The following is a 27,871-nucleotide window of genomic DNA, read 5'->3' as shown; positions in this document are numbered from 1 at the left end:
TCGCTGTTTGCTAATAATAAACTTATTAAATGTGTAAGCCAGCCGTTGTGTTGCTTTGCTCAGAGTGTCTCTTGGCTGTTGCCTCTGCTTTTATTTGGTAAATAATGAAAAATAATTTAATCAAGCAAACAAAAGGCAGCGGCAGTGGCAGCGGTAGTGGGCTGCAGCGATAACAAAAGGGTTAGCCAGGTGAACAACACCTGGTTCTACTACCAAAAAAAAAAAAAAAAACACAAGCCAAAAAGAAATTGGGAAATTGGGAAATTGCGTCAAAGCCAACTGCCGCTGCTTGTCAAATGTAAATTGATGGCCGGCCGCGGATAAGCGTTCAATTATTGGACCAGCTGCATGAGGGCTTAGAGCGCAGATTTGGCTTGAATACGCCGCTCACCAAATGCAGAAGTATATATGGGCTTTTGTCAAATTGCGTGGCTAATGAAAGGTAAATTTGATTTGGTAGAGCTACAAGAGGGCTGAAGAGTGAGATTAGCTTTGAAAGGCTGCTCACAGAGTACAATGGAGTATATAGGGTTTTATGTACTGTAGATAGAATATTAGCTGTTGAAATTCTTAAGGTAAGCTCGAAGGTAAATGAAGTTAATTTTGTAGATTAAGACCAGCTGCAGGTGGTTTGCAGGGGAGATTAGGTTTCATGTGTTACGTTACAAAGGCAAGCGGTGTACAAAAAACTACTTAAGTACAGACACTGCAACAATCTACATATACCTAGTAGATATAATATATACTCGATTTTTTATATTCTTTTTAATTTTTATTTTAGAAGACATTTGATTTAATCATGAATACTTGCTTTAAATAAGACATTTCTATAAGTTCAAAGAAAAGTTTTGCATTTGTTAGTTAACATTATGTTACATAACATTTAATTGTTCAAGCTCATGCTTAAAACACTTTAAGCTGTATCAAAGTGAGCTTTATGCTTTATAGTTTTAGCTGAAAGCTAATAGTAGTGCGCATCTATCCAACTGTATAAAGATCATACATCCCTTACAAATCCATCAACATTCGTCTAACAGTTTACAGAGTATTATGCAATCAGCTTTCGTCTATTTCCATCTCTAATTCTTGGCGCCCGCCTAATTTTCATGGCAATGCAGTTTGAAGAGGCCCCAAGCCAACAACAACAACAACAACAAATCGCCTGCGGTTTTCAATCATGCGCTAATAACGTAGCTAACAGGCTTTGACATTGCCCGACCAAAGCTATGCGCCAGGTAGCCGAACAAAAGCATTTTGGCCGCATTCTTTTAGGCCAAACTGGCCACGGCTATGTTTTGTGGCAGGCAGTGCGGGCGCAAAAACCGTCAACAGCAGCGACCATTCTTTTTGCCTCAAAGCCAACTATGCCACAGATTATGAATTTGACAGCGACAACAGCAGCGAGAGCGGCAGCAGCAGCATGAGATGGGGTTAGAGAGAGGCGCGGCTAGAGGCAGACAGCGGCGCATAATAAACTTTTGCAAGTGCGCTTGGCAAGTTTTAATTACGAAACGCGTCACTCGGCTTCTTCGTGTTTAATTCATAAGGCTGGCATTAGATTGTTCTTCAAGGAAGTGCGGTGGCAGCGGCAGCGACAGAGGCAGAGGCCGTGCCAGCGCAGCGTTTGCATTTTAATCAAAGCGAAATTTTAAATAAATATTTGAGTCAAGTTTAAAGTAATGAATAATTTCGATATATAGAAATCTAATGCTTCGTCTTCGTCTGCTTCTCTCCGCACTTGGCAATGCCAATTGCAAATATATATATAGTCTTTTTTTGGGTTTGACAATTTCAATTTCGTATATATACTTATTTTCGGGGGGCGTGTCTGCCGCTAACTTGGCCTTGGCACGTTTGCTGCATGCCAAATGAACTTGGTTTTGCGGCAGAGACACTCGAGCTCGGCCGAAACCACAAAACTGTCGTTGCCGTTGTTGCTGTGGCAGCGCGTGTAACTGTTGCGCTCATTTAGCATTGTTGCTACACACACACTCACACACACACATTTACACACATGTGCACCATCGCGCTTCCGCATGCAAATTTAACGAGCGCCAATGGGCGAAATTGCGCCCACAGGCCACGTGACGTTGCCTTTGTGGCAAACATCATCATACCAACACACACAGGTACACACACACACACCCATACGACTGTTAGTTTCATATCCGGCAAAAAAGATAGCGGCATAAATACGAAATGCCGTCGGAACAACAACTTGCAATGTGCAAATTGTTCGGCCATAAAAACGAGAATCACATTTTAAGCATTTTCTCTTTTGATATACTTTAAATAAATTGTCTTAAGTTGACAAGTCATTTGTGCAGCGTGGCTATATGAGATTTATGAGTGCCTCATACTTATGTATGTGAATTATAGAATATATTGAGATAGATAGAGCAAGCATGTAGAGCGATTTATTTACTAAAGCAAATAAAGCAAATGAACAAATATTTTATAAATATAGTTTAAAACTATTCAAGCCATCACATACACTAGCTAACACCTAATGTGCGCAATGTGAAATTCTAGATTTATTTGGGCAACTGTTAATCAAAGAATAAGCCAAATATTGATTGATAATTGAAATGGACAGTGATAAAAGAGTAAGGAACTAAATTTGTTTCACTAGCTGAGTTGAGCGTGAGGTTATGCAGACGAAAGTGACTCATGAAGGTGATATCAAGATTTTTTTGTTTAATTTTCAGGAGTTGTTTGATTCTTCTGACTGACTTTTATATTTTTCAGTTCAGGAGTTTTACTAATAATTTTGTTTATTTTTATATTTGCTTCAGGCGTAAAACCATTCATGCTCAAATGACAATAAATATTGAATATATACGCAAGGTAATTTTTAATCTATAATTCTCTATAGAATTATATTATCAATGTAGTTGAAGTAAAGTCTTTTGTTAAATTATAAGAATAAATTATCGGATTTCGATAATGTTTACCCCGCTAAATCAAAATTCGCAATTGATTGAAAAATATTCAATCCCCTTGAGCAAAATTCCTTCTCATTAAATCTTGATAATTTCAACTTCTGTGATTAAAAAAAAAAAAAAAAAAAAAAAAAAAAAAAAAAAAAAAAAATTGATTCCCTTGCCATTTTGAATTATCGGGATGCGACTGTATTATAAATTTGCTTTATTCACATAATTTAACAAAAGACATCACTCCAACTACATAATTAATATAATTCTATAGAGAATTATATAGAATTTATAAACGATACTGTAAATCAATAGGCCTCCAAAGAGTTATGCCAGCTAATAATCAGCTAAATATATTCTAGGTATAGTCTGTTGAAAAATAGCAAATTGCTTCTCTCGATCCGATTTTTGCTATCATAATAGGGGATTATATTACATTACGGGTTGCAATGACGAAATTCAAAAGAATATTATTCTTTTAAAAGTTATGCTTCTTATGAATCTAAAATTTTATATCAAATTGAAATCGAACAAAGAATTCAGTTAAAAGATATAACACAATATTTATTTTTATAGGGTGCTCCAAGTATCAAGCTTAATTTTAACCACTTCTCAGACTAAGAGCTCACTTATTTTTCTCAAATAACTAAACAAAATCAACAAATAAGTTATATTCATCTCTATGTATATTATTTTGTATATCCACAACTATATTTCGTTTGGCTCCATGTTTGTGTTATTTGCATGTCAGCTCTGGATTGTACATATTGAAAGGATATGGCACACATGTTTGGCACTTGTCGAGGCGGCTGGTAACTCGATTTGCCCAGCCCCAAACTCATTTGCCGGCTGCGCCATATGTTTTTATGATTATGGCAATGATAATACCACCGTCGCCTACTGTTTTTGTGCAGCAACTGCAAAATGCGTTGGCGACACTTGCTGCAAATTGGCAAGAGTCGAGTCAGCTCATTGCCGCCCTCAGTTGGGTCCCCCTTGCCATCCACTTGGCGCTCATTTGGCGCGATTCGAGCTGAAAATTGCTCGACACAGTTGTTGCCGAGCTCAGGTTCTTGACGCTGACGTTGTCCTTGCCGCACGACAAAACGAAACGTAGCGAAACGTAAAGTAAACAAACGGCTGGCACGAGCCTCGCACAAGCCAGGCAACAAAAGAAACGCCATGCCCATCAAATGACAGAGCAAATGCCACCATCCTGCTCCCCAACTCCCCTCCCCTCCACGCAACCTAATGACACTGATGCGTTTTTGATGATGCCACTGGCTCGAATGGCCTGCTTCGTGCCTGTCTACCTATTTACCCAACCAACTTACCAAATGCTAGCCTTAGCCTTCTGCTCGCTTCTCAGTAATTGAATATTGCCTGGTACAACACTGCGTATGTGCAATGTGCAATGGCGACTTGTTTGCATTTCGACTTTTCCAGCATTTTTTCTCCTCTCCTCCTCTTTTTGGCTTTGCAATTAACGTGTCCGAAATTAATAATGGCATTAATCATGTAGAGCAGCAAGGTCCTTGCGTAAGTTTGTGCCGCAGCTGCGCTTGCTGGCTCTGCTGCCTTTGCCTCTGTTAACAACATTAATTATGCTGCTGCTGCTGCTGCGGCTGCTGTTGATACTCTGCATCCGTTGAAAAATTTATGAGCAGCCGCATATTGTTGTTTCTTTGAGTACAGAGAAAGCTGTGTTTGAGTTTCAGTTATGTTTATATGTGCGTATAGTCGGTTGATATCCCTTTTCTTATAGCTGTACAGTTGATCATAAAGATCGTATTTGATCTGTTGCAGCAGTACTGACTGTTATACGCCTAACTAGCTGTCATACGCTTAACTTTCAGCAGTACTCGCTGTTATACATATATAAAACTATAAACAGTACTAGCTACTTGCTGTTATACTGTCTACAGTACGAGGTCTTATATATTGGGTAGTCTAAAAAGTCTTTTCGTATTTTGGCAATAGATGTCTTTGGCGTCGTATATCTCCAGTGCTACCAATCACATTGTGTACACATTGTGGTGTTCGATTAGTAGCACTTTAAGCTTATATATAATATATGACTATCAGCAGTACTAGCTGTTATACGTCTATACTGTCAGTCGTACTAGGTGTTATACGTATAATGTCAGCAGTACTAGCTGTTATACGTCTAGCTGTTATACGCCTAACTCTTATACATCTGACTATTATATGTTAAAGTTATGGAAATTGGACTTATATACGAATACTGTTATACGTCTAACTTTTAAGCGTCTGACAATTATACATCTATATCATATGTTATATGCACAAATAACTGCTATGCCTTAATAATTATTACGCATTATATCTCATAAATGCTTATATAAGATTTTTCAATCATATTATATATATATTCCGTTGTGATTAAATATGAATTTGGAATATATACAAATATTTTGCTCTACTCGATTATTTTGTCTTAAGAAGAAGAGATGCTCGTATAAGTACATATATAAATAAATAGAATACAAAATAGAAATTTAAATATAGTTCATCGCAAAATCATGAACTTGACATTCAATTCCATTTAAGATCTATCTATTCTGTTCAAGTCTCTTAATCGGTTGAGGAGAGCAGCTCTGTGCGGTGCTCCGCATAGATATGGTGATGGCTAGAAGGGAGCAGAAGTTTGTTTATTAGGAGGTGCATGTCGAATTGTATGAGTATTGGTATATGAGCGATCAGTGGCATTATGATAAGGCAGAGTCAGTATGTAAGAGCAGCCTAAGCAACGACTGCTTGGCAAATGCAGCAAATACTGAATATCGTATACTAAATATCGTAAATATCTAATATATGGTAGGTATTCTTTTCAAATAACTATTTTATAAACAGCCACAACATCTTACAGGGCATCTACTAGTCTGGCACTCTCTATAGATTTCACACTATTATCCGACCTGAGCAGCATCCAGTGTGTGGAATGAGAATTCTGCTGCTCTACTTTACGACACGTCATATTTTATGCGTGTGCAAGCAGAATTTTTGAGTACACAAATTAAAAGACAGTTCGTATGGAAATATTACACACACCACTCAACGCACACAGACTGGCTAAGAGGGAGAGAGAGAGAGAGAGAGAAACTGAGTGAGGTAGAGAGCCAAGCACCCACACACACATACAGAGAGATACACACTGGCCGCAGAGCGTTGCGTGTTCACATAATTAATGGGGATTTCGGACTGCGGCACATTAATCGATAAGCACTCAATTAGCAGGCCTTAAAGGCTTAGATGGCGCACACTATATGTATGTGCGTTTGTCTCTGGTGGCGCTAAGCTGTGGCAATAATAGCGTGTCGCAATCGGCATTGAGTTGCGGCCAAATGATTTCAATGAGACTCCATTTCGCTGACATTTTCATGTTTTGTGGCATCGATCGATCAATGGGCCAGCTGCAATAATAATTCGACAACTTTCATGCTGCGCTGTAATGGCGAGCCTCACCTGCTGTGGGGCGAGTGTAATTTATGCGGCTATAGGCAGGTGGGGAATTGAATATATGACAACTTTATAGAGTCGACTTTATTATAATCGCATAAACTATTTGGCGTGCTGGGAGGCAAGGTTTCTTTTTTGGGAGAAGGGGAGGAGGAGGAGGAGGCGGGCTAGAGGCTAAAGGCCATAGTCTGTTGTTGCACGCACCAGTGCCTCATGCATCTTTCATGCGGTCCACAACGATGTCGTTAATGTGCTTGCCGCACAGCGGCCAAGTTTATGCAACAGATTTATGGTGGAGCAGCTACGTGCCACACCAGCAGCAGGAGCCAGGGGCAGTGGCAACCACAGCAGCAGGACATCTGCTGGCATTCTCAGTTCTGTTGTTATTCGCGCAAATTGGCTTCGCATTGCTAAATAATGCTTGTCAAATGAATGAAACTTGCAACAACTCGATGACAGTTGGGCCAAGTTGTATGAACGCTGATTTCATTAGCTCACAGACACTCACCCAGCAGCACTGTCATCGCCCCTGCCCCACCCCACCCGGCCGCATACCGGCTGCTGGACTCCAACTGGGCCGAGCCAGCGAAAAACTTTGCCCTTTATAATTAAATGCAACTTGCTGAGTGGCAACTGTGGCGCATCTCAGCCTCGACCTGAACCGCGACTCATAACTCATGCAACCGTGAATCTGCTATTGTGGCAGCTGTGGCAGTTGCAGCAGTTACAGCTGCCCCTACAGCTGCAACTAAATGCTACCGCATAACTTGCCCTAAACAAATAACTGCTCCGGCTACACAATTTACATAATTAACGAGCAGAAAATCGCCGGTTGAGTGGGCTTGACGGAATGATATTTTTGTTTATGGATGGGACTTGAGAGGCGGAGATACTATTTACAGATGTGCTTGGCCAGAAGAGATGCTGCAGAGAGATACTAGATATCCTGGTTATATATTTTTAGCTCAATTATGGAGGCCATATATATTTCTATTCAGATTGTTGAGAGATATTCTGTTGATACATCTATTATATCTATTAGGATATATGATAGCAGTAAGATATTTAGCTCATATATTTCCTTGAATGTATACAATTTCAAGACTCTTGAGTTTGTACTATACATTTAATGTATTATACACTCATTCTCTATTTTCTCTATATTTTTATTCCATTATATTATTTTACCGTTTTGCCTTTACAATCTCATATCGATACATTGATACGCCGTCTACGTACGACAGATACAGAATATCATCTTATACTTATACTCTTAGTCTTATACCTCATTATACTTGTAAGCTCTTTTGTTCTTTTACTCTTCTATATACTATATAGGCGACGCATACGTTCTCAAAAATTTAATCTTATTTTTTTATTGTCGTTTATATATTTACTGTGCTCAGATGGTACTTTACGGATTAGATTGCTTACCTAAAATTTTATAGTTTCATAGTCAAATACTACTTAACTTTTATTCTGCTCATTATACTTCTATATTCAAATATTCCTTAACGCTAGTCGAGTATTATACACGTATACTAATATACCCTCCTATTCATTTCACTCACACTTTTATTCTCTAATACCCACAAGCTACTCCTTTTTGAGCCAGAGTCTACGGGGTATTTCATATAAAGAGCAGTGCTTGAGCTTCTGTTTTACTTACTCAACTTAGCTCCTCCACCTGTTACAAACACCATTATATATCCATACATATACATACGTATATCTCTCAAAGAATGTTTTCATGCGATTTCTACCCAGGCAAATGCTAAATGTTTTTACATGTTTATTATCTAAAAACTGTTGAAGCTGATTGCAGCAAACAGTTTTTTTTAATCCGCTAATTGCTTTTTTATGTTAACTACCAAAATAATTATGACTGTCAATTAATTAGTGCATAATTGAAATTAATTATATGGTAAGAGAAATCAGATTTGTTTAAAAATCACAATTTTAATTGATAATTGGATCGAGTGCTATAAAGCTTGTTATTCGTAATTAGATATCATTTGACGCTAAACATTTGCATTTCAGATATTTTTGACCCAAATATTTCGCTTTCATTGAGTATATCCAATGCGGATTTTAATTTAATGAAAGAGGGAGTTCATTGTTGGAATAGCTATGATTATAACTGTATTCGATGGCAAGTATGTCTACTTTAATTGACATCGACATAAGTATTCCATTTTATGTTTGTACTACATATTCTAAAAGAATGCATTTTGAAATATGTTTAAAATCAAAATGAGACAAAAATTGGGAGAATAAATCATACAAAAATTCAAATCAATCGAATTCAAAATGGGCTTCGTCTGCGATATGCGTCTACAATATGAATTAAGGCCAATTCTACATAATATGGATAAGTGGATAATCGCCGCTGACCAAAGGCTATTACCAGCTATTGGTAGCAGCAGCATTAAGTGGTTAGGGTGGGGCTCATAAATAACATCCATTAAAATATTATGCCTCCAAATACTTCTGCTGTTGAGTAGTTTTTCATGTTTTGCAGCTATTTTTCGTTATTATTCGAGGGGTGCCTTTTGTTTGGCTTTTCAATTTTAACTTTAAAGGATTTCGTTCAACGACATGCAAAGGATTTTGTTTTCTTTTTTTTTTTTTTTGTATTTTCTCATTCTCTCGCTGTGGGAAATGGATTTTCATTTGCGCCGCTGCATTTTGATTTTCAGTGTTGGAATTCATTTCTGTGTGCTTTCTTCATGGCGTTTGTTTTCTGTTTCTACCATAATGGAGAATGGGGTTGCGCGTAGCACTGCATAAATTGTTTGGAAAATTGCGCTTTATTAAAATATGTGACAGTCAGCAACAGAAGCAGCAGCAGCAAAAGCTGCCAACAGTGCGATATCAAAGCGTGTATGTACAGACATATGCTAAACAATTATAACACAAACATTGGCAAATATTTCATTTATTTTTAATTGAATTTCCAAAATACAAAATGCAAATTCCCTAATTGAAAAAAAAAAAAAAAAAAAAATAGATTTAATATAAAAATTATGTTAATATGTTTAGCGATTTACTGAAGAAATTCCACATTAAAGTAGTAGAAAATGTTGTAAAAATAAATAAAATTCTAATACAAAATGCCAAAAAAAAAAAAAAAAAAAAAAAAAAAAATTTATATATATATATATATATATATATATATATATATATATATATATATATATAATAATAATAATAATATAATAATATATAATAATAATAATAATATAAAATATAATAAATATTATAAAATAAATATATATAAAAATCAATATTTTCTTAATTACCACGCCTCAATAGACTGCTCATATAATTTTTGTAGAGCAGGTGTACATTGAATAATATGGTTTAATTTGATTTAATTTATTACTGCCTCGAGGCTAGACAACAAATTTATAAAGCAATATATACAAATATGTATTTATATAATTATATTATTTTTTTTTTTATATTTGATTTTCAATTCGATTTTTTTTTTATTTGACGAAGATATGAATATGAAACTTCAATCACTCTCAGATAAATTTGTATGCGAATTCCACAGCCATTTTGCAAAGTTCAGATTGAAACAAACCTTGCCAAGGCTGCTCCCTCAAAGCAATTTAGGATATAATTAAATTCTTAGTGATTGCAATAAATATCTCAAATTCTTATAAATCTTATAATTTTTCCGCTTTTCCATTTGAGGCAAACAGCTAATCTGTAAATCTAAGCTGAAATCCGAAGCTTTGCTGATTGATAACAAATTCTTATGAATTTGAACCCAAGCCTAATAGATCACTTTGTTTTGTCACGTAGAATAGCATGTATATATACATGTAAGTATATATATTGTAAAAAAAATGTGTGTATATAAGTATATCTATATCTGGCTACATGATTTTTTCTGCGCCTTGCGCATAAAACGTTTTGTAATTTATATATTTTTTTGCCGTCGTTGTTGCCGCTGCTGTCAACGCATTATGTAATTATTTATGAAATTATGAGAAATGGTAGCTGAGCAAAACGAAAAAAAAAAATGTTTATATATATATAACATCGCCGAGTCCTTCCACTTTTTTGAGAACGTGTTGTGGCACATTTTATGACAGTCGCTGCGTTGTCCTTTTCAACATTAGCGAGCGTAGAAAAAAAAAACGCTCCAGTACCCAGCAGACAGACAGACAAACTGCGTGGAGCACACGGACGACCACACGAGCAACCAATGATAATACACATACACATACATATACACATACATATGTATATATATATAATTATGTAGCTCAAGGAACAGCAGCTAGACCAGCACGTGAGCCCCCAGTGCATCGTTAAAGATTTATTTTGAAATTCCAATGGGCAGCCAGGCAACCAACACGCCATGAGTTGTTGCGCGTAATTGTGCACTTTAAAGGGGGGTTTATAGCTGGGGCCTCGACTGGGCCTGGAGCTGACGGTGTTGCGGTGCTGTTGCGGCAGTTTTGCTTACTTTTATGGTAATAATTTCAGTCAGCGGAAACGGAAATGTAAAAACGTGTTGCCAGGAAGTCATAATTCAGCTTAGACAAACGAGAGATAGTCGGCGCCAGAGCGAGATGGCGGCAGAGTTAAAGCATATAAGTGCCACATGCAACATGCTGCCAGCAGCTGTTGCTGTTGTTGTTGCGGTTGTTGTCGTTGTTGTTATTATTGTGACTGTTGCTGCTGCTGCTGCTGAAGGACTACATCGCATTAATGTGGTTTTACAACATGTCGGGCATAAAAATGAGAAATTGCTGCCACACATGCTTCACTGTGTGATCTGATGTGTGCGTGTGTGTATGTGTTGTGTCTGTGTTGTATGTGCGACTAACTGCATTGACAGCAAAATCACAAGCCGCCTCACACAGTTGGTCAGAAACAATATAGTCGAAATTAGCGCAAAATGAATTATAAATGTGGCCTCAATAAAAAAAGACAACAATATAGACACAAATAAACAAGCTTAACGGGTTTCATTGTCACTGATGAACCTGTTGATGCCCTGTAGTGCGGACGTGATGTAAATGAAAGAAATTTGATGTTGAATTGATGCAGGCTGAAAAATTTTATTAAACATAGGAAAAAAAGCTATAATGAGAATTGAGAAATTTTTATCTTAAGAAGAAAAGTCCTAGATTGGAGATCATAACATGACTCTGGACTATCAATCGTATAAGAAAAGCCACTGAAAGATAAAGAAAAACTATTGAAAGTTCTCTTTAAAAATATAATAATCTCATTGAAAATTATGGAAAAATATTTATCATTATTACTTTGTCTCTATTGACGGTGTAGTATTAAATTTACATTCAAAACAGTCAATGCACATATACCCATTTTAATCTTTACAGGGCATTGTTAAGAAACTTTATACAGTGAGCCGTAAAAAATAATAGGAACAAACTCTTGATGCAATATTGGGTTAATATACAATAACAAATACCAAAAAATTATAGCATACTTTTTGGGGCTAAATAAATTTCACACCAAAGCATTCTTTGACTATGGCCTAGGGTTAACAGAAATTAGTTGTACAAGAATTAATATGCAAAAAATGAAAACAAATATATGAAATAATTTGCTGCACAAAGATTTCAGCTTCACGCTGATCAGTTTAATAATATTTGCAAGTTATGCGCTGGCAACGTCACGGCATTCAATTAAATTGCTTAACTTTAATGTTTATCTCTGACTGGGTTCATAATATGCTGCTCCTTTTGTGAGGGTTCCGTAAGTTATGAACCATAAAGGACTTGCCACTTTACAGCACGTTGCGCATTGTATGAAGCATAGTCGACGCTTTATGCGCGGCTTAGCACCAAATCCCCGACTGTGTGTTTACAGCTGCCGCACAACTGAAATCTTTCGGCAAGCCATGGGGAAAATCTTTAAAGTCTCAGCGTGCGACAGCAGCAGACCCTAACTGTTAGCTGCAGAGCAGTACGGCAGCACGGGTTGGTGGGTTGGTGGGTTGGTGGTTTGGTGGGCTGGTGCACATTCCATTTTGTCGCTTGGCAGTGCTGCTGGCAATTATCACAACATCGTGTCGCAGTCATCGTCCTTGCCATTTCTGCCACACTAACAATGATACCCGCCCCAGCGAACAGCGCACAACAAAATGCGGCAACCAATCAGGCAAACAGTGAACGATGCGCCCCACAACGCCCATTTTTAATGTGCCACAACTTGGGCAACGGGAGCGGGAGTGGGAACGGGTGTGGGATCGGGAGCGCCAAAGCACGGCCACTCGCTCTTGCCTTGCCTTTTCGGGGTTTGAGTGCTGGTATTGGAATTTGCTGTGCAACTGCTTGAATTGTCTTGTACATATTTACACTGAGCAACAACAGTAAATTGACATAAAAACCAAATTGTCCATAAAAATGTATTTCCCTTTAGCCAGCAAAGATCTCCCCCAAGCATGTTTTTTTTTTCTTTCATCGTTTGGCTGTGCGCCTCGACGCTTATCGATAAAGTTCGACCAGAGCGGCGAGGCAGCTGCCCATTGGCGGCACTTCGCTGCCGGAATTAGTTTGTAGCCAAAAAAAGCCAGGAGAGTATTATCGACTATGCCATGCACGCCTAAGATCGGACACTTATATACCCAATAGAAGTCTTCATGTAAATATGCTTATATAGGGACTCTTCACTCGTTTAGACAAGCTAATATACTTATTGTCTGCGCTTTGAGCGAGCACAGCAAAAATAAAGAGAGCAAACCCCCAAGCGACATAGCCAGAACTCCCCAGCGCCAGCGGCAACGCCAGCTCCGTTTCCGTCAACAATTTAATCAGTTCATCGCCGTTGCCGCAAATCCATGGCTAAAGGTTTTCGGTAACATTTTATTTTGGCGCTTGTTTATTTCGCAGACCCTTTTGGGCTTTATGTTTCATAGACATCGGCACCAAATAAGTTCGCTTTAGTTGACTTTTTATTGATTGAGCTACAGCTACAGGAAATTAAATGCCACGCCCCCTTGCCAGCACCGCCCGCAGACAGCCAACCAGCCAGTAGCGAGCCAATATTTTAGTTTCCTTTGTTCATCAGCGTTCGGCAGTTGGGCAGATGGTGATGGCCTTAGCCATGGCTAATTCGAATGCTAATGCTTCGGCAATTATTGGCATAATTAATAACGCGTGCTGCTGCAATGTGTTAATATATTATGTAACACTGTCTGGCAATGAAATAAGAGTGCGGTTGGATATTTATGGTAAAATTTGGAATATTGTACACTTTTAGAAATTCTTTCGGGGTTGTTCTAGAAGGGAATTTCGGGTTACACTCTTTAGGCTATGACAGCAGTATGTGTATACGAAAGTGGAAGTCTTTAATATATGCATTTCATTTAATTTTATTAAAGAAACAATTTTGAAAGGAAAAGAAGGTCTCTAATATCAACAGATTCTGCATATTTATAGCGGCAAACTTACAGCCTCTCGCTCTTCAACTTATTAGATCAAATTAAGTGATCGATTACGATCGATAATAGAGAAATAGACTATCGAAAATATAAAAAATTACACATGGAATTTGCTGGAGTACGTTTGTGTTAAGCATTTGAGAAATCTTGAGAATATGCTGACTTCAAGCGAACGGAGAGCCACTCAGACAGATGGACAGACAGGCCAACGAACTGATAAGGCTAAATTGACTCAGCTCGGCCTTGTGATATGGTATATACATATGTTTCGAATTTCAAATTTTAAATTGGGTTCATGGCATAAACAGATTAAACAGAGTATTTAGTATTTCAAATATCGGAGTTTGATTTGATGCAGGCGATAAAGTGAGAATATATATATCTTTTATCCAGATAATTTCTATGATAACTATAATAAGGAAATTGAAAAATTTTAACATGTATATATAACCCTCGCAAAGTTTAACAAGAACTGGCCCTAGACTATAAAAGTGTTTCGAATCTTCGATATAGTTGTCAAATGTCAGCGTCCTTCCAACTTTTGATGTCTTAAGATAAAAATCACTCAATTATAATACAAATTGAAGTAGGAAAAATAGCGTATAAATGAACAAAGAACCTTAAACGGAAAAACTTCAATACTTATAAATGCAGAATCGCAGTAATACGAAATTCCGTTTTGTTTGCTTCGTCGTCTCTCGTAATATGTGAAATACGCACTTGAACCATGTTTTTCTTGCAATATGCAAAACATGTTTGTGCAGTGTTGTAAAAGAGCGAAAACAGTGTAAAATACGCGGGTGATTGATACTGCATACATGTGCTAATTGAAACGTATCGAATGCAAAAACAGATGCGACAACTTCAACCGGAATATCGAGCGTTCGTTAGCTTCCCTTATCAACACCCGCACACACAGACACACACACACATGTGCACACGCATGCACGCATACACGTATAGATATATGCAAACACGCACATTGACTTTGAATGAGTTTTTAATAACATTGTTAGCGTCAGCTCGTGCGATGACCACAAACGCGACCGGGCGAGCCTCGAGGGGCCACGGAAGTTGACTTCTGCACACGTTAAAGGCCGACCGGCAAGAACAGAAACAAAAAGAGCAACAACATTGTGAATATGTATATAAGTGTGTATATGTGTGTGTGTGTGTGTGTGTTGGCTATTTTTGTTTGTTTATGCCACGCCAGGCGCACATGTAAGCACGGACCTGGCCAATGTTTGCGCAACGCCTCGCGCTCGCTTTCGCCTTCCCAGTGGCGAGCATATTGAAAATGTCGCGTTTGTTGTGGCATTGGAAGTGGTGGTGGGGCAATCGACGAAGGGCGAGTCAAGCGTTTCTGGGTGGGCGGGCAGCCAGTAGCTGTTGTGATTTTATTAACAATGCAAAAAATAAAAAAATAAAATAAAAATAATAATAATAAAAAAAATGAATGAGAAACTGAGTGAGAAAAAAAAGGGGGCGCTGTTGGCCATATCTCGGACGCACTAATTACACAGGCCAGGCCATAATGATAGACATAGGAACTGTGTCATACAATTCTGATTTGATGACTATGGCATTATGTATAGACCTATATATACATGCACACATATATATATATATATAGAATGTATATATGTATTATGACAGCTGCTGCTGCTGCTGCTGCTAAGCTGTTGCCAAATTAGTTTCACTTGGCATATATAACAGTAAACTAGCCCTTAGGCTTTGACACAACACTTTAGCTTATTCATGCTGTGCGCATAGAACATATATGTATATGTATGTGAGGCAGCTGTTTGCACGGACTGCAGATAAAGGCGGACTCTGCATGTGGCACAGTCCAAAGAGGGAAAAGAAGAAGAAGAAGGAGAAAAAAAATACCTGTATAGCAAACAAAGATGGAGCTGCCGAAAACAAATAATCCGTTTGCTGTGCGTGTGTAAGCTTTGCTGTTTGTGTTTTTCTTTCACGCACACACACACAGGCGGAGACACTCATACACACACACATACGCGCTCGCACAGCATGTTGCACGCTCTTCTTATCTGGCCTCGTTGGCTGCTGCATTCCTCTTTTTGTCTGTTTACATGCTGTTGCCCTCACAGCCGCAACATGTTGAGCTGCAAAGTAATATGTTATAACAAAAGGCCAGGCACGGATTCAGCTCAGCTTCTGTCAGCTGCATGGGGTCGGTGGGGGTGGCTGAGCTGGGTGCGAGTGTGGATGTGGGTGTGGGTGTGGCTCATGCCACATTGCGTCAGTCGTTGCCTGCTAGTCAAGCAGCAAGCAGCTTAAAAACCTCATTGACACGTTCATGTTGCAACACTTTTCGTTTCTCTAAGCCATTTCTTTGGCATATTGTCCAACTCGAGACACCAGCTGCCCCTCGCCACTCGCCACTCGTCCCTCGCCGTAGTCACAGTCTCAGTCTCAGTCTCAGTCCTCACGTCCATCCAGACAAATGTCAATACATACGTTGGTCTTTAGCTTTTTACTTTGCTGGCTTATGCTGTGTGTGAGCGAATTAGAACCTGGCTTCCAATCTGTGCGGCACGGGGCGGGGCGTGTCGGGGCGGTGCTCGAGTTAAAGCAATACGTGTGCAGCGGTGCGTATGAGTGATTTGAATGTACATTTAATTGCATTGATAATGTAATTTGACTACGCACACATCATATCGAATTTATGATTTGCATGCAAGCAATTCCGAATTTAATTACATTTTTGCTTCTCGATTGCAGGTGCAACTAATTGAATTACCTTCATGAAGGTGATTAGAGCCAAATGTTGAGCACTTTAGTTCTCTACTCTCATGTTTTCAGTTGAGATAACAATCATTATTAAGTGCACGCTTTAACATAGTATTAAATTATGTACTTGAACAGCTCACTCCCGCTCACTCTCGCTCACTCTCTCTCACTCTCTCTCACTCTCTCACACTCTCTCACTCTCTTTCTCTCTTTCCACCAGTTGGGCATTGAGAAAGCAGATGAATTTTAATGTAATTAGTTTGTAAGTTGCACAGTTAGTTATATTAAAAGTTTGCTACAATAAAAAGAATATAAATTTCTCGGAAGCTCAGTTCCGAAAAAGGGGAAAGCAAGGTAAGAAGTAACAAGTGAGCTTCATTCTGAGCTGTGAGTGAAAGAGAAATCAAGGCATGCTGAAAGATGAGACCTGAAAAATTATATCTTTGCAGACGGATTTGTCCAATTAGGCAAGGTGAATCTCGTATTTCCTCGAAAAGAGAAACCTTTTTCATGCATTCCACACAATCAATTTAAGCTCCTTGTTTCTTCTCTCTATTTGCAATTCTATTTAATGACATTAAAGTAATTTTACTAGAAACGAATGTGCCGGCCGATAATACCTAATAAATTAGAGGTAATGAGTAGGCTTTTATATGTATATAGATATAAGGAAAAGGAAGTAGTACTTCATCTGATAAGTATTTTTTGTTTTTTAAGTCAGTTTTAGTTTAGAGTTCATGTTCCCATTTGATTTCTTAAAGGACTGCTGATAGGTTAAGGACTCTACATATTATTTGGTTTGTAACATATGATTGTTTGTTCACGATAGATTTTGTTCAAAAGAAATTGAGCAATAACTTGGGGACAAATAAATAATAAACTTAAATTTAATAAATAAAAATAATAATAATTAATAATAAATGTATTCTGTATTCTGTATTTGCATATTTAATTAAAATATTAGAACTATATAATAACATTTAATTTTCATATATATATATATATATATATATATATATATATATGATGGAATTACTGACACATTTTGCAGAATATCTTCATGCTTAATAATTTTTTATTTATAAGCAGATATATGCTGAAATTAGAAACTGAATAACATAGAAGAGTAAAATAATACAGAAATGTGAAATATATACCACAGAGCTAAGAAAATTTTGGGAAGCTGCCGCACGTGCATCCGCACTCACGCTGTCGACTTCTAGTTATTACCTGTGCTGCAGGTGGCCTATGAATTTTTCTACAATTTATAATACGTGCAAGTCCCTTTCATAAATATTTCATATAGCTTAGTGTATATTTTCATGTCAGCACAACAATAGCCCCGAAGGCAAGTACAAGCAGACAGCAGAGCTCTGCGCATTGGCTAAACTCCTGACAAAACGCACAGTTGAAATATTTTACAATGAAACTTTTCTGTTTTACTTTTTGCATTCCATTTTGATGCAAGGCTTAAAAAGCAATCATATGAAAGCATTTTAATGCAGAGACAGTTGCAGAAAAAAAAAAATTAAGTTGATATTTTTTCGTAAATGCCCGTAACTATATATAAATGACACAATCTGTAGGCTTTAATAAAAATAAATTATGAAGTTTCTCTAATCAATTATTGTTGTTGATATTGGTGTTATCTATATAAATAAATTTGTACGAAAATTGTTTGTGGCACGCAAGCAAAGTTGAGTAAATAAAATAAAAAACTAAAATGTCAGCGTTGAAGGTCAGTTAAAGCAGCTGCAGCTCCGTCTGGGTCCAGTCGAGTAACTAAATAAATTTATCACCTGTAACTGACTCCTGCTATATATATATATATATATATATATATATATATATATATATATATATATAACTGTGTATATTTAGAAATGGAATTACTGGCAAATTGGAATTGTTAGATTAAGCCCGCCGTCTTTGTCAATTTCAGGGTCGACTTACTGCGCTTGGACCTTTCGCTTACAGTTGGCCCTGTTCTAATTATGTGATGGCCAATCATTCAGTTAGAGCTGATTTGATGTGCGGCGTTCATTAAAGTTTTGTAATTGCAACAACTTTCTAATGCCACAAAGCCAAGCGAATGTCGTTTTTAATTATGTGCTTGCCAGCGATTCGAATACACAAAGTCGCCGTGTGCCAGCGTTCGCCTGTCTGTCAGCCAGGTAGCCAATGAGCGCTATTTAGCACCTCAACGCACGTCAGATTGTTCTCTGTGTGTGTGCATGTGTTTGTGGCAGGAATCGCGGCCCAGCCCCTGACTTGAGCCACACCCAATGTCAATGCAAAGACTGAATGCCGCTGGGCTGGGCTCAAGGCTATACTAAAATGGCTTTCACTAACCAACTGGCTAACTGGCTAACTGACTGACTGACTCACTCACTGATTGACTGACTGACATAGTGACTGATCAACATTCTGTGTGTGCGTGTGTGCGTGTGTATTAGCGCCTCTGTGGCCAGTGGTGCTTGGCCTGGCGCCTGCTTATTTTTAAAACGACCTTCGCGCAAATCAAATGCAAAGTTGTTCTGCGGCCAGGCAACTCGTTTGCTGCTCTCCGGAAAGGTCAGAGCTGATTTAGCAATGACTGTCTAGAACTCGAAACCTATAAAGGACTACACTTCGCAAAAATGTCAAGTATTTAATGAGCTCGTACGTGATAATTCACCACGATTGAGTGATAGTGTATTTTAACCGTGACAATTCACTGGAAAGACTTTAGTTTGTCTCAATTGTAAAAACAAAGAAATATTTTCGTTCGATTTTTTTTTTTTTTTAATGTCGAGCTTCATTTTGAAACATATTTTCATCTCAGCTTAAGTTGATGGTGATAATATATTGATATATTTTTTGCGATTTTTCGAACAGTGTTTAATTTCTTCTCTTCGTCCGATTTTTCATAACTTTACCTTCTATTCTCTGAATTTATTTGATGGTGATAAGAATTTTATTCATTTTCATAGATTTATTGAACAGTCCTCATTAATATTTTTTTCAGATTTTTCTTAACTTTAACTATAGTTCTCAGAACTTATTTTAAAAACTTTTTTTTTTACCTCAACGTAAGTTTATGCTCATAAGAATTTTATATATGTTCTCAGATTTTCGAATAGTCTCTTTGCTTTAGTATTAGTAGTTGAAATATTCGTAGACACCTTGAGTTATTCTTGGGAGAAACTTAAGATTTGTTCCGGGAAATATTAGTTGGGGCAATTTATGGCAAAGCGTTTTATAGGAAGATGTTAACATATGAAGACAGACTTAAAGATGAAGTATTATACTCAAAGTGTTATAAGTATTAGCCTTATACTAAGTAGTATAAATGGTGTCTGAGTTTTGTGTTCAATCTACAATCAACAATCTACATAACTCATCCTAAACAAATTAAGATAGTAGGTAGAATGGTTATCTGCAGTACCAGAACAATTAGCAAATAACCCATCATTATCGCTAGGTATAAGTATTGGGTTATCTGTTATAAGATAGCCTTTTCTGACCGTAATAAAACCTTTTATATATTTATTTAGGTTTATTAAATAAGTAAAATTCCATAATCACTGTCTTGTATTGATACCTACCACCTAAAAATAGTATATAAGGCCATTACGTTCATAAAATAAATTAGTAAGAAAATAGCACTTGAAAATAGAGCAACGAGTCTCGTCTTTCACTATTTGATACTCATCTCCGTTGTCCAACTGGTTCAAGTACTTGTTGCGACGCCCGTAGTCACTGGTTCTGTACTAGAGGCTTACAATTAAACACAAATACAACTACCTAGTCTTGGTTTTGTACCAAGGTCTAATAGATACTCAACATTTTGGTGACCCCGACGTGATGGAAGACGAATTTTTAGAAATCAAAGCGTTCATTTGGCGAACCCTATTTCTAAATCAACCGGTAGACGTGGTCAACTTAACGACCAACATCTTCATAACCAAACAAAATACAGTGGATTCCTTTGGCGAATCCTATATCTTCGAATTGATCAACAAGTGGTCAAACTAAGCGCTGAATCGGCCTCAACTTAATCAACCAGACTCACCAGGATTGTCATCTTGGCGACAAGTCAGCATAGGCATCAGCACTACTGCATCATTCTGATTAATCAAACATCAGACAACAAGAATTAAGAAAAAAAAAGAAACGAATTTATAAAAAATAAAACAAATCAATTAAAAATGGAGAGTTTAATTAATAACCAAACCACGCTTGGTGAGGAGATCCAAGCTCTAATTAGGAACTATAAAAAGGATCCTCAGAAACGGAGGTCAAATGCAACATACTTCCATAATAAGGCTGCTCAGTTAAATCAGCTTTGGAGTGCCTTCGATCAAGGAAATGAGAAAATAAGGAATCTAATGGCGGAAAATCCTGTGGAGAATCCTTATGTAAGGGAAGGTTACTTCTCAAAGATCAAGGACATCGTAATTAAATATCAGGAGGAATTTTCCACAAAACTGAACGAGCTAAGCCCTCCAGATACAGCACGCTCGGACTTGATACCTCTCCAAAGGCATCAAACCGCGTTACTAGCAGCGCTACAAAGACTGATTGGTCAGATAACACAAGAGTCACAGGCCCGATTCAGGCCCCTTGTAACAGAATATTGGGAAAAAATAAACCATATTCACTTCGAGATCTTCAGACTGTTCGAAGATCCAATAGCTCTTGGATACAACATGGAAAATTATTTGAATGCAGAAGCAGCCATATTCCAAATTCAATCCACGCCTATTGATGTGAAGCCATCAATTAATGCTGCAGCCGCCCAAACGCAAGTACAGCTACCAAAGGTATCCATACCACAATTCGACGGATGCTATTTAAAATGGCAACAATTTCATGATCTATTCACAAAAATGATTCATGAGTCAACATTGCCAACAGTACAAAAAATGTGGTACTTAAAATCAAACCTCTCTGGAGATGCTGAAAGACTGGTTAGACACTTGGATCTAACAGAGTCCAACTATGAAACTGCCTGGACAATGCTGAAGGAGCGTTTTGACAACAAGCGAGTCCTGACTACAACGACTCTACACAAACTTTTGGATCAACCATCAGTGACAAACGATGCATCATCAATAAAAGGTTTCCACGATATTATTCAAGAAACGTTAGCTACGTTGAGAAACGGCGGCATAGAAGTCAACAATTGGGATCCACTTTTGCTAGTGCTACTGGCAAGAAAATTGGACAGGACTACTCATGTACTGTATGAGCAATCCATTAAAGACACAAGAAAGCTACAACCCATCAAGGAATTCTTAGCCTTCTTAGAACAAAGATTCTTGGCACTGGAAGCGATAGGAGGGAAACAATACGTCCCTAAAGAAAAGCAAAGGATATGCGCGTCTGCCTCAACAGAAAAGAATAAAGGCTGTCAATTCTGTGATTCAGCAGAACATAAAATTTATCGATGTGACAAGTTCGCGTCAAAATCTGGAGACGCACGACTAAAATGGGCACTAAACCAAAAACTGTGCCTAAACTGTCTGCGGCCCAATCATATGGCAAAATCATGTTTCCTACGCAATTGCATGAAGTGCAACAAAAAACATAATACGTTGCTACATCTGGAGAACAAAGATGACGTCAAAATAACTGCCGCAGCACATAGTACAATAAATAATTATGTGCTACTCGCCACTGCTCGAGTCGAAGTGCATGGAAACAACGGCCAATATGGAAGTTTCAGAGCACTCCTGGATTCAGGCTCTCAGATAAACATGATCTCTGAAAGAGCTGTAAAAACATTATCACTTGCAGTCAAAAACTCAACCATGCGAATCGAAGGCATTGGGGGAAACCCAAGTTCAATGAAATCCAGGGTCAATGTCCTCATAAAATCTCAAAATGGAAGTTACACGACACGGGTAGAGGCGTTCGTATTACCACATATTGTGGCGGATCAACCAACCCACAAAATAGACAACATATCTTGGGTACCAAGCAACATACCATTGGCGGACCCAACCTTTGCGAAACCTGGAAAGATTGACTTACTACTCGGAGCCGAACATTATTTCGAGCTCATACTACCGGAGCAAATCAAAAGGAGCCCAAAATTACCTATGATGCAAAACTCCAAACTAGGCTGGATAATAGCTGGAAGAGTTAACAGATCAACTTCGACAGTCGCCACATGCTCGGTAGCAACTACAACTGATGACACAACTACTCTATTGGAACGATTTTGGAAACTGGATAATCTGGAATCAACACAGCCCTATCGGACACCAGCAGAGTCACATTGTGAAACACATTTTAAAGAGAATATACAAAGGGCAGTTGACGGAAAATTGATAGTAAAATTACCTTTTTCTGAAGATGTGTCAGAACTGGGAGAGTCTCGGGAGCTAGCTATAAGGCGTTTCTTAGCATTGGAAAAGAGACTATGCCGTGATCCAGACCTACAAGGCAACTACGTGGAATTCATGAAGGATTACGAAAAACTCGGCCACATGAAGGAAGTAACACCGCAGATGGTTCCGAAATCACATTATTTCATTCCGCATCACTGTGTGTTAAAACCAGATAGCAGTACCACAAAACTACGAGTTGTGTTTGACGCTTCTGCTAAATCATCGTCAGGCAAGGCCCTAAATGATATACTGTACGCTGGGCCTACGGTACAAAGTGAATTATTTTCAATTCTACTGCGTTTTAGAACTCATAAATATGTTTTTACCGCTGACATTGAAAAGATGTATCGTCAAATATGGATGAATCCGGCAGATCAGTTTCATCAGATGATTGTCTGGAGAAACTCACCTCAGGAACAGCTTAAGTACTACCGACTAAAAACTGTCACATACGGCACAACATCAGCCCCATTTTTAGCGACAAAATGTTTGCAGCATTTAGCAAATTCAAGCAAGGATCAATATCCAGTCGGAGCAAAGGCAGTAGAATATGACTTTTATGTTGATGACTGCTTAACGGGAGCAGACTCAATAACGGAAGCCATAAGACTTCGAGATGAAATCAACAAAATACTTCTACCAGCAGGATTAAGGCTTCGAAAATGGTGTGCTAACCATGACCAGATTCTCGCGGGAATTTCTAAGGAAGATACAACACAAATGGTGAAATTGGATAATACGGAAGACAACAGTATTAAGACATTGGGCCTTACATGGAGTCCAAAATCTGACAGCCTGCATGGACGAGCTGAAGCGGCAAAGGCAACGAAAATCACAAAAAGAACGGTATGCTCTGAATTGGCAAAAATATTTGACCCTCTCGGAATCTTTGCCCCAGTTGTGGTAAGGGCAAAAATATTCATGCAACAACTATGGGAATCAAAAATTGGATGGGACGAGGAGTTATCGCCAAGCCTTCAGCAAGATTGGAAAATATACCGAGACGATCTACAAAGTCTTAACAAGCTCAAGATCCCTCGACACATGTTTGACGGAAAAATTCCAGTAGCACGGGAAATACATACCTTCGTTGATGCCTCGGAAAAAGCATATGGAGCTGCAACGTACATTCGGGCGACATACAAAGACAATGGAATAACTGTACGCTTGTTATGTGCGAAATCTAAGGTAGCACCATTATCAAGGCAATCACTGCCTCGTCTGGAACTCTGTGCAGCACTATTAGGAGCGGAACTCACTGCTCGAGTACGAAAGGACCTTAATATGACGAGCAGCTGCAATCCAGCATATTTATGGACAGACTCAAGAATTGTACTATCATGGATAAATTCACAATCATCCAGTTTGGAAACATTTGTCGCAAATAGAGTTGCAAAAATCCAGGAATTGACTATAGCAACTCAGTGGCGTCATGTCTCCTCACAAAACAACGCTGCTGATATACTGTCACGAGGAACATTAGCGAAGAATCTGGATTCAACGACCTTGTGGCTACACGGGCCATTATTCCTTCATGGATCACCATCAAAATGGCCAGAGCCGTTCGTCAAAATTCCCAGCGCTAACGACACATTGGGACGAAAGGGAAACCCAAGGGCTGTAGCAGCTCCTGTCGCAAAAACATGTGATGTAATCTATTCCATCAATCACAATAATTCCTTCCGAAGACTACAACGCATTATAGCATATATAATGCGGCTACGACACCCAAACAAAAATGGTAATACACTCACACATGAGGAGTTGGAACGTGCCAGGATTGTTATATTACGTAAGATTCAACAGGTAGACTTCCCTGAGGAGTTGACGAACCTCACAAAACATGGCGTAGTAGACAGCAAAAGCAACCTCAAATCTATGACACCGTTTCTAGACAAGGATAACATCATACGAGTGGGCGGTAGGATCGAAAAATCAGCTCTATCATTTGATGAAAAACATCCTATATTGTTACCATACAATGACCCAATTGTCAAATCACTGTTACGAGAACTCCACATAGACAACATGCACTGTGGACCACAAGCACTACTTGCAAGGTCAAGGCAAAATTACTGGATACTTAAAGGCAAAACATTAGCACGGAACATTACTCAAAACTGCGTCCGATGTACTCGAGCAAAACCAAAGATGTTTCAACAATTAATGGGCAATCTACCGGAACTACGCGTCAGCCCAGCAAGACCATTTAAAAATGCTGGGGTCGATTACTGTGGCCCATTCTGGATTCATCATAAAGTGCGAGGAAAGCGCCCAGACAAGGCTTACATCGCGATATTCTGTTGTTTTGCGACTAAGGCCATCCATATGGAAACAGTAAGTGATTTAACCACTGACAAATTCATTGCGGCCTTAAAACGATTTATGGGACGGCGTGGAAATTGCCAAACACTACACTGCGACAATGCTACAAACTTTGTGGGCGCCAACAACAAACTGAAAGAGCTAGAAGACGCAATCTACAGCGACAAGGCAAAAGACAGGATATTAGCTGAATGCCACAAAACAAATGTAAAATTCCATTTCATTCCTCCTCGAGCACCACACTTTGGCGGGCTCTGGGAAGCAGCAGTTAAGTCAGCAAAATACTTACTATTGAAAAATGTATCGACCGCCTCATTAACGTATGATGAACTTGAAACCGTTGTCATTGAGATAGAGGCAATACTTAACTCTCGGCCAATAACTCCTATGTCAACCGATCCAAATGATCTTGCTGCACTAACACCTGGACACTTTCTGATTGGAGAACCGCTAACAGCACAAGCCCATGACGTAGAAAGGGAAGACGGAAGGTCGCTTGGACAAAGATTAGAGTTAATTCAACATCTGAAGCATACGTTCTGGACTCGATGGTCACAGGAATACCTCCACGAACTTCAGCAACGTACAAAATGGACGAGATCAACGGCAAACGTATCAGAAGGAATGTTGGTACTCATCAAAGAGGACAATGTACCATGTCGACAATGGCCTATGGGAAGAATACAAAGAGTATACACCGGCCCCGACAACCATATACGAGTGGTCGATGTGAAGACAGCACATGGCACCTTCAAACGACCTATACACAAATTGGCGCCACTACTAGCCATCGATGAGCCACAACACAAACATCCACTCGAAGACATATCACAAAATGATCCCTCGGCTAACCAAAGGGCGAAACGGCTCAGAACACCCAGGACACAAGACGGTATATCGGCCCCAGCAATTGGACAAGATGCCTTCCGGATCAACGTATCTGATAGTTAAACCATCGTTTAACGGCCGGGAGTATGTCTGAGTTTTGTGTTCAATCTACAATCAACAATCTACATAACTCATCCTAAACAAATTAAGATAGTAGGTAGAATGGTTATCTGCAGTACCAGAACAATTAGCAAATAACCCATCATTATCGCTAGGTATAAGTATTGGGTTATCTGTTATAAGATAGCCTTTTCTGACCGTAATAAAACCTTTTATATATTTATTTAGGTTTATTAAATAAGTAAAATTCCATAATCACTGTCTTGTATTGATACCTACCACCTAAAAATAGTATATAAGGCCATTACGTTCATAAAATAAATTAGTAAGAAAATAGCACTTGAAAATAGAGCAACGAGTCTCGTCTTTCACTATTTGATACTCATCTCCGTTGTCCAACTGGTTCAAGTACTTGTTGCGACGCCCGTAGTCACTGGTTCTGTACTAGAGGCTTACAATTAAACACAAATACAACTACCTAGTCTTGGTTTTGTACCAAGGTCTAATAGATACTCAACAAATGGTATATTCTTAATCGACAATACTCATCTATTTATCTTCCACTCATATACTAACTATTATATACTTATCTAATACTCATATACTTAGTAATATATGCAGTATATGGGCATACTTATCTTATGCATATATAGTATGTGTTAAAAGTATTCTCATGTTACGCTTTCAAATTACTTTTAGTAAGCTTAGTTTCACCTTAAAGTTTTTATATATTTGAATTTTCTCCGTTTCTTAATTACCTATTCAAGTGACTCTCACTGTATATTTTAGCTATCTTATGAGTTGTTTGCCCTGTTGGGCGCTCAATAAACATAATTAGCATTTTGGCACTGCGACGTGGCCGAGCAGCTAATGAATGAATGTGCTGAAAACATTGTACGGTATTCTTTTGCTACACACACACTTATACATACAGTCACATTTCATATGCAAAGTGAGCTGCTACAGTTTATTAAAAATGCAAAAAGTGCTTAACTATTTGGTTGTAAAGCTGACAGCCAGGTTAGTCGAAAGTCTGTAGGGCAAATAAATAAACAGCAAATTGCACAAGCACACAAAGATACAGAGGGATAGAAAGAGATAGATAGATGGAGAGAGAGAGAGAGAGAGAGAGAATGAGTGAGAGAGAGTGGCGCAGTCACATGCATACAAGTGTCACTTGTGTGTAGCACACTCCACAGTTGCCAACACTTGCAAATTGCCAAGTGAACAAGCACAAGGCATCTAAGCCATCTACATACATGGCGTATGCGTGTTGTGTCCTTTCTGGTTAGCCAGTTGCTGTTGCTGTCGCTTGACAAGGCTCACCAGGCTCGCCAGGCACACCACACTCGCCTGGCTCCCTGTGCGTCTCTGTGCGGCAGCACCGCAGTTTGTAATTAAATATTTTACAGGCAATCTACATTCTTGAGATAAACTCAACTTTATATGTGTATGCGGCTGGCTGGCAACGGCCGCAAACGACAGGCACGTTGGGGGCACAGGCGATGCTTGCTTGAATAAACAACACATTAAACGATGCAACAAGCAACGAATTTCGCATGCGCTTCTCTAATTGTAACTTGAAACTTTCGCCAAACCTTATAGAAATTATAATTTCT

At 38.5% G+C, this 27,871-nt stretch overlaps 2 protein-coding genes across 4 annotated transcripts in view; one reads left to right on the top strand and one right to left on the bottom strand.

The window, feature by feature from the left end:
* mAChR-B (muscarinic acetylcholine receptor) overlaps window positions 1-27,871 on the bottom strand; it is a 47,351-nt gene that overhangs the window by 12,435 nt on the left and 7,045 nt on the right. The window contains exon 1 of one of the 3 annotated variants that reach the window (XM_089463975.1): window positions 4,268-5,246. The exons of the other annotated variants lie outside the window; for them this stretch is intronic. The gene's annotated coding sequence lies outside the window, so the exon portion shown is untranslated. Of the gene's footprint in view, window positions 1-4,267; window positions 5,247-27,871 lie in introns of those variants that run through there. 3 annotated transcript variants of the gene reach the window in all.
* Window positions 19,720-26,774, top strand: LOC149270210 (uncharacterized). The gene has a single exon (XM_089463967.1). The coding sequence runs from the start codon at window positions 20,793-20,795 to the stop codon at window positions 26,253-26,255; it is 5,463 nt and encodes a 1,820-aa protein (XP_089320093.1). The 5' UTR covers window positions 19,720-20,792; the 3' UTR covers window positions 26,256-26,774.

This window comes from Drosophila arizonae, chromosome 2, assembly GCF_054131065.1.
Source record: "Drosophila arizonae isolate 15081-1271.41 chromosome 2, UAZ_ARI_1.0, whole genome shotgun sequence".
Taxonomy (NCBI): Eukaryota; Metazoa; Arthropoda; class Insecta; order Diptera; family Drosophilidae; genus Drosophila; species Drosophila arizonae.
This window is presented reverse-complemented; position numbering and strand designations above follow the sequence as displayed.

Bases quoted from the DNA above. Each gene is read 5' to 3' on its own strand.
- LOC149270210 (XM_089463967.1), top strand. From the start codon at position 20,793: ATGGAGAGTTTAATTAATAACCAAACCACGCTTGGTGAGGAGATCCAA.